This window comes from Onychomys torridus, chromosome 11, assembly GCF_903995425.1.
Source record: "Onychomys torridus chromosome 11, mOncTor1.1, whole genome shotgun sequence".
Classification (NCBI taxonomy): domain Eukaryota; kingdom Metazoa; phylum Chordata; class Mammalia; order Rodentia; family Cricetidae; genus Onychomys; species Onychomys torridus.
Genome location: NC_050453.1, coordinates 14,080,982 through 14,094,065, shown reverse-complemented (window position 1 = coordinate 14,094,065; position 13,084 = coordinate 14,080,982). Strand labels below are relative to the sequence as shown.

The window sequence follows — 13,084 nt, the reverse complement described above, 5'->3', positions numbered from 1 at the left end:
ACCCCGCGGCTGCTGGAGAGAAGATTCTCTTCCAGGGCTGCGCTGCATAGTTTCATGTCAGCTAGACACAAGCTAAAGTCATCTGAGAGGAAGGGACTTGAATTAAAAGTGCCCCCATAAGATCAGGCTGTAGGCAACCCTGTAGGGCATTTTCTTAGTGATCGGTGAGGGAAGGCCCAGACCATTGTAGGTGGTTCCAGCCCTGGGCTGGTGGTCCTGGGCTCTATAAGAAAGCAGGCTGAGCAAGCCGTGAGGAGCAAGCCAGTAAGCAGCACCCCTCCATGGCCTCTGCATCAGCTCCTGCCTCCAGGTTCTGGCTCTGTTTGAGTTCCTGTTCTGACTATGGACTACAATGTGAAAGTATAAGACAAATAAACCCATTCCTCCTCAAGTTGCTTTGGGCCACTGTGTTTCTTCACAGCAATAGTAACCCTGACTAACACACTTAGAAATCCTTAGATTGTTCATGCACATTTGGAGCCTGTCAGTTTAATCACTGAGTTCATTGTTGTCCTTCAGCATGCTCTGAGGTGCTAGAAGTTTAATTTCATCATGGAGAGCATTCTTTTCCTTTGTCAATTTATCTAGAGATGCTAGGAGCAACCAACAAGCATCATCATTATCCTTATTTTTCCACAAATTAAAAAATTATATATAGAGTCATCAAATCCATTGCCTCTCACAATTAGTGAATCGGGATATAGAAAGGGGATTTATTAGAATGGCTTATATATTGTATTTAGCTAGTCCAACAATGGCTGTCTACCAACAGAAGGTCCAAGAATCCAGTAGTTCATCAAGGCTAGATGTCTCAGCTGGTCTCTAGTATACACCAGAATCCAGAAGAAGTAGGCCCTAATGCCAGTGATGGAATGAACTTGTCAGCAAAAATGAGGGCAAGCAGGCAAAGGGAAGCATCAAGTGTCTGCCTCCGTCACTCCCTGCCTGTACTTTTGAGGCAGGGTCTCTCCCTGAACCTATGGTAGGCATCTTCTTGCCTAGTCTGGAAGCCAGCAAGTCCTGGTGATCCTTTGCTTCTGTGCTACCCAGATCTGGGTTTGCAGGTGTTTGCAGTGAGGCCTGACTTGTTACATGCTGCTGGGATCTGAACTCTGTTCCTTATGATTGTGGGGTAAATGCTCTAAACTCCTGCACTCTCTCTTCAGCCCCCACCACTGGAGTTGGAAACTCTGCTTCTGTTACTCCTCTCCAAGGCTGCTGGATGCCACCAGGGCACAGGGACTGTTGCAGCATTGAAAAGAAAGAACCTGCAGACAGCAGGACCAAATAGCCTTAAGGAATAATAACCTCATTATGTGAGCGATCATTAAGGAAACACATAAGGGATTGCAGGAATGGCCAAATTTAACATCTGTTCCTAATAAAAGCTCCTTAAAAATTAGGAATAGATGGTAACTCTTAACCTGATTAAAAATTATCATACTTAAGCACGAGCCAGCATCAGATGAAATGTGATGCTAATGAAGACCTTTTCATCAAGTCAGGTGTAGTCAAGGTGCTCACAACTACCATTATCATTTCATTTTCTAGACATTCTGTCCAACTTGATAAAAAAAAAAAAAAACAGAATAGAAAGAAGCAAAGAGAAAGCTACAGAGAAGAAAGCTATTATTTTGTGCAGATGAGAGATTATAGCTACTGAAAACTCTAAGAAGGAACATTGGGAAAAAAATATAAGCCTTAATGAGCTTGATAAAGTAGCTGAATACCTAAGTACTTACATAAAGATCAATAGACTGCTTTTATAACATTAAAAGCAAGTTATAAAATATAATAAAACCTGAGACCAGATTACAATAGCAGTAGTTATGAAATGGCTACAAATAACCTTAACAATGAAAATTGAACAATGTATTTGTAGAAAACTACAAAATTGTTAGTTATAAAAAAAGACCCAGTTACCGAATATGTCAAAGACTTTGGTTTTCCTCGTGTGTGTGTGTGTGTGTGTGTGTGTGTGTGTGTGATATTTTGGGGGTTTGAGACAGGATCTCTCTGTTTAGCCCAGGCTTGCTTTGAACTCACAACCCTCTCATCTCAGCCTCTGCAGTGCTAGGGTAGGTATGAGGCATCATGTTTGGCTGAAGACAACAATTCTTTGTAATTTGATCATTTTATTTAATTGAATAATATGATGTGTTATTTTCTTAAGGCAATAAACATCATTTCTCCTTTCACCTGGGCTATGAACCTTTGGAACACTATTTCCTTCATAGCAGTTGAGAATATTATAATTTTAAAATGTTGATTTAATTGTTTTGTAAACTCATTAGCTTCCATCATTTTATCCAGACACTTGGATGAGTATCTAGTGTGCAGTGGGTGCTTGATTAATACAAACATGCTATCACGTGTAAAAATTCAATATTTGTCCATCCTATCTTCAAGAAATGAATTTAAATCAGGAATTTGAGGAAAAAGTTATTACCATAACACTTATTAAATTCAACATATTAAACCATATTTTTATAAAATAAATTGTATATTTTTAATAGACAAATTATAGAAAAAATAGAAAAGAAGAAGTCAAGGATACTTACCAACTTTCAAAGCCTAGAGCTGAGGGAAGGACTAGCATATGGCAATATAAGCTAAGACTCCAATAGACATAAATCCACACCATTAACACCTTCCAAATGGAGGGCAACATGGCAGAAATAACAGGAAACATCGTTGTCCAGACACTTAAGTGTTTGTTCTTCTTGATTTGATGTGAAACTGGTACTGTTTGAAGAAAATCTAGGGATTTTTTTTTTTTTTTTTTGGACCATAGGGACTTTAGGTTTAATCACTGGGTTCATTTTGCATCTTAAAGAAACTGGATCTCTGCCTTTCAGTTCCCTCATCTAAAAGATGGGAATACTTGCCTTGAAGTGTTGTAAATTATGTAATGCTAGTAAAGTTATTGAGAAAAGTAAACACTCAGTAAGTTTTAATTAGTTATCACTGTTTTATGTCTAAAAACCTGGTGAACTCAAAGGCACCTATGGAATTAGCTTTATTCATAATCAGCATAGTTGGCTTATAAAGGGGGACTTCCAATGACCTACTAAAAGGAAGGCTACAGAGATTTGGATTACCATTCCCAATAGAGCCCAGTTAGTCTGACAGCACATTTATAGCTATGTAGATGGAAAAATACCACATATATAAATAAATAAAAGCCTGGAAGGGAAGGAACATTGCCAATGGCTATGATGGTGAAGACTGCTCTTGGCTTATCTCTAACATTATCTGCCCTAAGCTCCAGTGTCTGGAGCTGCAGTATAGGATATTTTAAAAATAAAAGGATATAAAATTAGGGAAGTAAAACCAAGGAAAGCCTGGGACTTTATAACTTGAAAATTATTTAGTGACTGATTTTAGCCAATATTTCAGAAGTTATGACACCTCTCAGCATCTGAAAACCCTTTCAAAGGAGGGGGAAAATCATTTAGGTTCTAAAACTGAAGGCCTGACTTGTAACTTCCTATAGTGTTAGACTCTGAGACTTCAGATGGGGACCCCACCCCCACCCCTAATTAGTCAGATTTCTATCCCTATTGAGCAGGCTGAGATAATGAACTGATAAACAACAGTTCTGACAGTTTTAATTGGCTCAGATTTCTAAAGGTTCATGATGGAGCAGTATCATAGATTTTGCTCTCTGGAGAGAGGCAGTGCATCATGGGTGGGCACGTGCTCTGAAAGAAAACTGCTCTCATCCACCAGGAAGTAAAGAGACAAAGAAGAGACTGGAATCCCATAATCCCCTCTGAGGATAAGGCCACATTAGCCTAAGGACCTCCATTTAAGTCCCCCTTCTACTTAAAACCTCTACCCCACCTCCTAGTGGCCCTATCCTGGGCACCAAGCCTTCGGCACACGGGCCTTTGGGGTACATTGACTCAAGCCCAGGCAGCCACAGTGGACAACTTGGGGAGCACTGGTTAGTGGGCACCTGCCTGGCTAGCACATTCACAGACGAGTGCTTGGAGAGAAACAAGGTTTGGGGTTCATAACAAGTAATTCAGCTGTGTGTTGTCTACACTCCATTTCTGTCTTATCCCCCTTTCCTCCAACCTACCCTTCTCTCTGTTACCATCCATCTCTCCATACCCTGGTGGAGATTGTAAAATAATATACAGTGCATCCAGAGGGCAGCTCAGCAATATAGTTATATCCTCCACTTTAATAATCTTGCTGTTGTCAGTCATAATGAAACAGAGAGAGATGTGAGGAGAAAAGTGTGAAATGTATGCTGATCACAAAGCTACTTATCAGAGTGAAAATTAAAACCACAAGGTAAGAGGGGTTGGCCAAACAAATTATTATGTATATGTATGATAAACGAATGTGTGACTGTTAAAATTGTTTTTGTATTATTATAAACAACATTCAGTGGCAAAAGGTTAGTACACAGTAGAACTGCAATTAAGTAAAAGAGAGGTACGTGAAGTTCCCACAGATGTGCAATAACTGTAAGTTCACCGACAAGAAAACCAGAAAGTTGGCAGTGATTTTGCCCGGGCGGCACAATGGTGGTTAACTATGCTAGCATTACCAAGACACATGCCTGGGATGATCAACCTTGGAAAAGAAAGAGGTATTTTGGCTATAGTTTTGGAGGTTCCAAGGCACAATCAATTGGTCTCTTTGTTTGGGGGGCCATGGCAAGGCAGCACAACATAGCAAGAGAACATGGTTGGTCGAACAGCTCACATCTTACCAGGAAGCAGAAAATATAAAAAGGACTGATCTTACAGTCTCCTTTGGAGACGCACCTTCCAATAACCTGAAGACTTTCCAGTAGCTACTTTTCTGTTGCTATGATAAAGCATCATGACCAAGGCAACTTATGGAAGGAAGAATTTATTTGGGCTTGTGGTTCCAGAGGTTTGGAGTCCATCACCATCACGATGGAGATGCTATGATCCATCATGGGTGCAGGAGCAGCAAGTGGAGAGCTCCCATCTTAAAACCACAAGCAGGAAGTGAGAGAGGTGGAGCTAGGAACGGTGCATGCCCTTTGAAACCTCAGAGAACCTCAAAGCTTACCTCTCCACACCCTGGCCACCAGCGATGTACTTCTTCTAGCAAAGCCACGCCTCCTAAACCTATCCAAACAGTTGCACTTACTGTTCAATTAAAATGCCCCCAAATATGTGGGACATCTGATTCAAACCTCTACAAGGTCCCCGTGTGTGTGTGTGTGTGTGTGTGTGTGTGTGTGTGTGTATAACTGGGTTTGGCTGTGTAGCCCTTGGACTAACTCATGATCCCCCTGCCTTTGCCTCCTGAATGTTGGGATTACAGGCATGTTTTACCCCATCTAGCTACTGGGTTCCACCTCTTAAAGGTCCCACCACCTCCCAGTAGTGCCTTGAAGGTGACAAAAAAGACCTGTGAAGGCCAGTCACCCCAACCCTAGCAGTGATTAACTCCTTTTAAAATGTTTACATGAATTCAAAGAATTTTATAGTAAATGCATATCATTTTAATATATTGTTTAGTAAAGAAACAAACCTAATCACCATGGAAATGGAAGAGGCTTTGTGCCTGAGATCATCCATTTCCTAAGTCTTTAGGCCCTCACATCCTTACCTCTACACAGTGTCATCTAATTCCTTGAAAGACTCCTCCAGCAGGGACCAGAGCCTTCCGATGATTCCATTTTCAGTCAGCGAATTAATTTTGAATGAGCACGTAAATGAGGAGATAAGTGTTTAATGAAGGCAGAGAAAACAAACAAGGCTGGTGTATTACCATTTCATTACCAATTGGGAATGAAAGCAGATCTCTCAGTTTTTAGTCACAAATGGGCCTTACTGGCAAGTTTACTTAAGTTCATTGACCTTCCAAGAGTTGAGACAGGCAGGACAGGAGAAAGACAGGTTTCCCACTGAGTATGGAGACTTGTTTACATTTCAGAGTGATGATGACAAGTTCCCAGGGATGCCTGAACAGGGTTACTGAAGCTCCGTGGTCCTCAGAGGTGTTACATGCCTGCTGTATGATGTCCACCCCTGTTGTCCACCCGTTTCCTCTTCCCCACCATGGGCCTTGGAGGACAAGAGGATCAGATGACACACGAGCCTCATCCTCTCTGCAGTGCTAAAACAGCCTCTAACTCCCCAGGACTCACAGTCTCTACACCGGTGATGTCTGTGAAATGGGGACAGGTGGGCCACCAGTTGCCATGTCTCTGCTTGGCCACCTGCTTTGCCACACTCATTGTGTGTTTGCATGACATCTACAACCCAGGCACAAAAGAGAAATTTACAAATGTAGTTTGAGTGTGAGTTTCATGTTTGGCAGACTTCTACTATGAGATGATATCTTTTAATCTCTGTTAGCCTCTTATTTCTATACTGGTAAAATGGCATAGTAAAATTTTAACATAAAACACTTAACCTAATGACAGGCACATGGCCTTACAAAGGCCAATTTACCTCCATTTATTTAAGAAATCAAATACTATCAGTTACTTAGCCATAATAAAATCCTTTAGGATAGCTTTTATGCTTTCCATTTAAAACAAAGTCTCTTTGTAACAAAATAATTTCATTTAAGATTCATATTAAAAGTAACTATAGATGCTTTTTCATAGCAACATTAATAAGACTTGCATAAAATAGTTTTTAATATGTAAAATTATACCAATATACACAAGCTAGCTTATTGCGCAAATAGGAATCTTATTTATCTTAATTCCATAGAGGGAAGAGGAAGGGGAACATCTATTCAGCAACAATTTGCCTGCCACTTTGCATGCATTGTCTTAGTTAACTGTGAGCAATTTTATTATTTTGCAAGCAAGAGAATAGAGGCTGGGAAATATTAAGTAACTTGTACAAGACTTGGAGTGGAAGGACTAAAATGTGTACCCCAAGTGTCTTAGTTAGGGTTTCTGCTGCTGTGAAGGGACACCATGACCACAGCAACTCTTATAAGGAAAACATTTAATTAGGTGGCTTACAGTTCAGAGGTTCAGGCCATTATCATCATGGTGGGACATGGCGGCATGCAGGCAGACATGGTGCTGGAGAAGGAGCTGAGAGTCCTACATCTTTTAGACAGTTCTGAGACACTGGGCAGTATCTTGAGCATACATGAGATCTCAAAGCCTGCCTCCACGGTGACTCACTTTCTCCAACAAGGCCACACCTACTCCAACAAAGCCACGCCTCCTAGTAGTGCCCTTTGGGGGCTGTTTTCTTTCAAACCACCACACTGAGTCTATTTGACTTTAAATGTGAACTTTTCCTCTTGCAAATTCTAGGAACTCAATGGTGAAAGTGTGAACTCTACATCTCCTGGCCTTGTACCCTAACACCTCACCTGTCCTTACTTTCAGAATGCTAAGATTTCCTAGAAATCACTAGGGTTCATTCTTGGAGTCCCCTGGTGTGTGGGGTGTTCTCTGAGTTGTGAATTGCATAATTTAATATGTAAATTATAATTTAATTTTATTTAGTTTCCTTTTTATTCTCAAAAGGACATGGCGAAAGAGCTAGAGCTGAGGATGAGAGTACCCATGAGTGACAACATGGTGTCTTGATGGACATTTGATTGTTCAAATTTTTATAAATCTCTCTTCTGAAACCTCTCGATTCCCAGGGACATCCAAGCAAGTGTGAGCTCGGAAGCCCTGGCAGTTGCTTTCCCAGACTTGTTGCACTCTGCTGTGGCACCTGACCAAATCAAGCAACAGGACAATTTCTATGGGGACTCTGACTGGGGAGGTAATCTGTGGCATGTTAGAGCCAGAAAATCGACTGACTGGTCCCTCATGGGTTTTGTCAATGGCGGAGAGCCTAGCATCCCCTCTGAGTCAAGAAGCTCAGTGCAGCCCACAGGTGGCGGGGGACTGTCTGCTCTGCTCCCTGGCACCACCTTACCCCTGGCTCTGCTTCCCTGGGGACTCTCAGTTCAGCAGGAAGAAGGCCTGTGTCTTCTGGGGTCTTCTAGTATCTTCCTCCAAGCACCAAAGGCAGAGGGTGCTAGAGCTGCCCTGAGGAGGCTGGAGCAGAGAACTTGGACAGACTTCTTTCTAATCACATGCAGGGCAACACTTCTAGGGGTGGGAGCAGGCTGAGCAGAGGCCAGGCATGCCTCACTGATGCCCCAGGTAAGGTTTCCTTAGTTGAGAAAGTGACAGGCCTCAAGTGATAGGATAACTAGTGACCTCTTGTGCCACGTGTTGAAGCCTTAGTCTCCAGGCCATAGACCTAGGAGAGGCAAGGGACTTTCTGGAGAGATCTTCTCATCACTCGGGGGGGAGGGAAGGCTTAAAAGGGACAGAGGAACCTCAGCCTCTTCCTTACCCTGTCTCAGTCTCCAGAGTACCTTTGCTGTGCCTCGTGCTGGTTCCCGTATGCAATTCTTTGCCACAGGCTGAAAAGCAATGTGGCTAAGGTGTTACAGATTAAAGCCTCCAAAACCGTGAGCCAGATGAACCCTTTTCTCTTTCTAAATTGATAATCTAGGTTATTTGTTACAGTAACAGAGAGTCCACACAACAGGAAAACATTCGTCTCCTTATATTTCTCTCTTGAATATTCCAGTAGTAATTCTGTCTGAGTAATTTCCGGCTGAGAAGTGTTTGACAACACAGTAGAGTGGGCATCTGTTTTTGGTTTTGAGGGTTTTTTAAATGTTGTTTTGAGAATGGTATAGCATTCTCTCATCAGGGAAATAGCTCAACAAATGTATTCAGTTGCCGGGGCTGTTCTTGTCAGCACTGTGGGTTCCATTCTCTAGCATCTGTTCTGGCACAAATACAGTCCAGGAGAGAGGCCACGGGCACCACATACAATGCAAAACGGACAGTGCCCCTGCCGCTGACTCCTTGTCACGGCCATCCTCTCTGCCTTGCTGAATGGCTGCCCCAGCATGACTCTCATAACTCTCTTCCTGGTTACACCAGAGCTTACGAAACAAAACAAAACAAGTGTTAAAGACTTTCAATGCTGTCATGGAAGAAAAAAATGTTATTTAAAAGTAAACCCCAAAATTTGCTTTTGGGTTGAGAGGAAGGGTAGTTTCAGATGAATGGCGCGGGGAGAGTGAGGAGAAGGCAGTGGTCCCCCAGCAGCTGTGCAGAGAAGCTCCAGGATGCATTGAGATGCTGGTTGAATTGTTCTGCCTAACAAGGTGATAGAAATTCACCCAACAAGGCGAAAAATGGGAAGCTAAGCAGCATGGTGGGAGACTAGAACTTAAAGAGAAAGAAGCCAAAGGAATTCTAAGAATAAAGAGTGTGTATTTAATATGGAGTAGCTGGCAGTGTAAGTCTAGAGTTCTTATTTTCTTGGGAGGTGTCTGCCTCACATGTTTCTTGAATGATGGGATGGGTCTGTGTTGTATGTTGTATGAGAGCTCACGGTTAGGGAAAGGGGGTCAGGACCTCTCTGACTGGTGTAGAACACAGATAGGGGAGAAAGCAAAGGAAGAGGATCCTTAACCTCTCACATGTAGCTTCACTTTGATCTCAGTACTCCAGCTAACATCTGGCATCGTGCCTGCATATTCACAGTCAACACACACATGTTCTGATGGTGCAGGAAGCAGCTGGGGAAAACCTTTATTCTCCTAGAGCAGAGACCGGTAAAGTGTGGCTGTTCTTGTAAACACAACCTTACTGTAACACGATGGTCCCTGATGGCCTGTCCTTTGTTTCCTGTGGCTGTTTTACCCTGTAGGGTGGAATGTTCTGCATGGAATCCACAGGAAGCCCAAGGCCTTTTGTTTGCATTTTCCAGGCTGTTAGGAAAAAGATTGCCTATCTCAGCTCTGGAGGCCAGAAGCAACCTGTCAGCAGCTCATTAAGTCAGCCCTGCCTGTTGGTTAGACAACATAAAAATGGCTCAAGGCACAAAGGAAAAAGAGATCTACAGAGGAGAACTTATAATACTCCATAAGAAAAGAAATGAAGCATAGGAACACTTCTCCTTTATAAACAGTGGGGCAGAGTGACAGACCTGGATCAGCACTGTGGCAATGCCTCTTACCCATGGCTTCCCTTTTCATTTTTTCAGTTATGTGTTCAACTTCAGTCCAAAATAAAATGGAAAAGTCTGGAAAGAAAGAATTCATCTATTTTATGTGTCTGAGAAGGACAGTGAAATCTTAAACCATCCTAGCATCTCATAAGGGTCACAAATGGTCCTTGCCCAGTGTATCCACATTGTATACACTACCCACCTATTAGCCAGTCAATAGCTGTCTAGTTTATTAGACGGACTGTTGCCTATTACAGTGTTTGTATGAAAATAGCCCTGATGTAGTGGCCTCTGGGTCACGATGCTTACATCATTTGCCCATTTCATATCATCAATAAATGTTCTATTACCTCATCAAAAGGGTGATAATAGTGTAATGAAAGATACAATGAATATTATTACATCTATGTAGTATTTCTATGTGTTTCTACTGCATTTATAAAGCTGGGGGAGTAAGAAATAATTACAGGCACCAGGCGGCGGCACACACCTTTAATCCCAGCACCCAGGAGGCAGAATCAGGAGGATCTCTGTTAGTTCGAGGCCAGCCTGGTCTACAGAGCAAGATCCAGGACAGGCACAAAATTATATGGAGAAACCCTGTCTTGAAAAACAAAAAAGAAAAAAGAAAAAAGGAAAAAAGAAATAATCACAGGTAGGTTTTGTTTTTAATAATACTGTTTAATGGCAAAGTGCATATTTCACCATCTATGTTAAAAGTTAGATAAGACACCTTGAAAAGTGAATACCCCTTTTAATCTTATTTCAAATGAATCCATTTTACATATCATTAAAGCTGAAAATTATGGAAAGTTACTTTGAAGTTTTCATTACCAATAATTCCTGAGAACACAAAGCCAATTGCATTTGCCTGTGCAGGGGCATTGCTGAAATATATGACCGTTCTTCCAGACCAGGACCCCAGAGTTCAGCAAATGACCAGTCCATCATAAATGCAAACATGCACACAACAACAACAAAAACCTTACAGCTGAAAATATGATTCTTAGTTGTTTCAAATGGTCAAAAATACACAGAACTTATGAATTATACACTGCACCGAATTATACACTACACTTTGCAGACTACAATGTACACACACACACACACACAAATGAGTGTGTCGGAACTAAAATAACACGTCCTAACTAATCTGAGAATTTCAAATGCTGCTATAAAAATGTGTAGCACAACTCTTTAAAAGGTTTTCCAAATGTTCTAAATCTCTGGAATCCGCAACAGCCCCAGGGAGGCAGCCAGCCAGCATGTAGATCCCAGGCTAGGAGCACAGCCACATATCACAACTGCCCCTTCCTGAAAACACGACTGTATTCTCCACGAAAGATACTTTTTGGATTGTAGATTATCTCAAGTGCTCGAACTCTTTAATCCGTTATGGTAGCCGTTACTTTGAATTTTTCTTGATTTGGTGCTCAGCATGGTCTTTGAAGCGCTCTGTTTCTTAAGGCATGGATTCTGAGCACGGTGGCGCTCACGTTCTTCCTGCAGCCGCTGCCGCCCTCTGGTCAAGGCTTCTAGATACCACTGCTCCTCCTTCGCCAGCTGCTGCTGCTTCTCCAACCGGATTCTCACAGCTTCCACCTTACGGTACTCCTGACTCAGTTGCTGGAGCTCCTTCCGTAGCTGCTGGTTCTCTCGGTGGAGACTGTCACAGAACTCAAAATGAGCTTGCTCGCAGGCCTGCGCCAAGGCCCTGTACTTCCTCGTAAGCCCCTTAGTGCTGATCTGTCCCAACTCCATCAAGTCCAACTCTTGCAGCTCCTTCTCCATCAGGGCCTTTTCTCGAAGGAACCGGACGTGTGCCTCCTGGTCCTTGGCCGCTGTCTCACCTCGGATTTTCTCTTTCTCCTTCCCCAAGGTCTGTATTTCCATGTCCTGCCTCTCCTTTACCATGTAAACGGTCTTCAGTGCCTGCAGCTGCTGCCTTAAGTCCTCCCGGGTCTTTCTGCCCTGCAGGAGCTGTGCTCCAAGGGCCGCGTTCCTCTGGGTGTGTCTGGACGCCAGTTCTTGTCTCCTCCGCTCTATCTCGCCACACTCCTGAGCACATTGCTTCCACAGCGCCTCCCGTTTCTTTTCACACTGCTCGTTGTTTTCATGCAGGTAGTCCATGAAAAGCTGGTTTTCAGCCTGCACACGGTGTTTTTCTTCCAGCAGCTGCCTGGCCTCCTTCAGCAGCCTTTCCCGCCGGTGTTTAGTTTCTTGGATTTGCTGGCTCAGCTCCTTAAGTGCCACCACTGTCTTCCTTTTCTCCTGTTTCTCCAACCTCGTTAGCAACTTTGGCTTGAGATAGGCATTTAAAACAGTAAGGTGTGGTGTGGGCGGAGGGGTACTTCTAGGGCTCTGGGCAAGCATGCTCCCGGAATCCCCAGGTCAGGGAGGGTAACTAACAGCAAGGGAGCAAGCCCAGGTGGCGGGTGTCACTTTAAGGCACAGCGTCCTGAACAAAATGTTCCCAAGGTTTCTCCCTCTGGTGGTCAAGGCAACTAGGCTACGCCCAGCCTGCCAAGAAGTCGCAGGGCTCACTCAGAGCAGCGTCAGAGTCAGAGGCTGTCCAGGGCTGGCCTTGATCTGTGGGGGTTCACTTGGAGCCCAGAGTTCCTGGCTCCAAGCTGGCCAGCGCTGTGCTGGGGACCCCTCTGGCATTGCCCTCCTGGGAACCGGCGCCCTCTTCCAGCTCTGCGGTCCCTGCTGCACTTGCATGGAGCTCTGAGAACCTGTCGGATTGACCCCAGCCTCAGCGATCTGCCCTGATCTGCCCTTCACCTGCATCCCAGCTTTAGGGTGGAAAGGACGGATTCTCCACACACTTAGCAGGGCAGTAGCCAGGCTCATTTCTGCAGTGCTGGGGGGTGGGTCTGCAGAATAAATGGCGAGACCTAGGGCTGGGGCGGGTTGTTTGAGTTTTCTTGAGTTCCCTGTGTGTTGTTGAGAATGACAGCCTCTAGGAAAATGCCTTTGTACAGGGACCTTGGGAGTGCAGAAGAGACTACGGCAGGGGGATGGCCAAGAGGGGAGGAATGAGGTTCCCGAAGAACTGGAGGGCCTGGGCATCTCAGTCT

General features: G+C 43.7%; 1 protein-coding gene across 1 annotated transcript; it reads right to left on the bottom strand.

Annotated features, from left to right (window-relative positions):
* Positions 1-10,712: 10,712 nt before the first annotated feature.
* LOC118593340 (coiled-coil domain-containing protein 121-like) lies at positions 10,713-12,434 on the bottom strand. The gene has a single exon (XM_036202741.1). It carries the CDS (start codon positions 12,375-12,377, stop codon positions 11,373-11,375), a length of 1,005 nt encoding a protein of 334 aa, XP_036058634.1. The 5' UTR covers positions 12,378-12,434; the 3' UTR covers positions 10,713-11,372.
* Positions 12,435-13,084: the final 650 nt, after the last annotated feature.

Excerpts from the sequence above, each read along its gene's own strand:
- LOC118593340 (XM_036202741.1), bottom strand. The coding sequence starts at position 12,377 with ATGCTTGCCCAGAGCCCTAGAAGTACCCCTCCGCCCACACCACACCTT.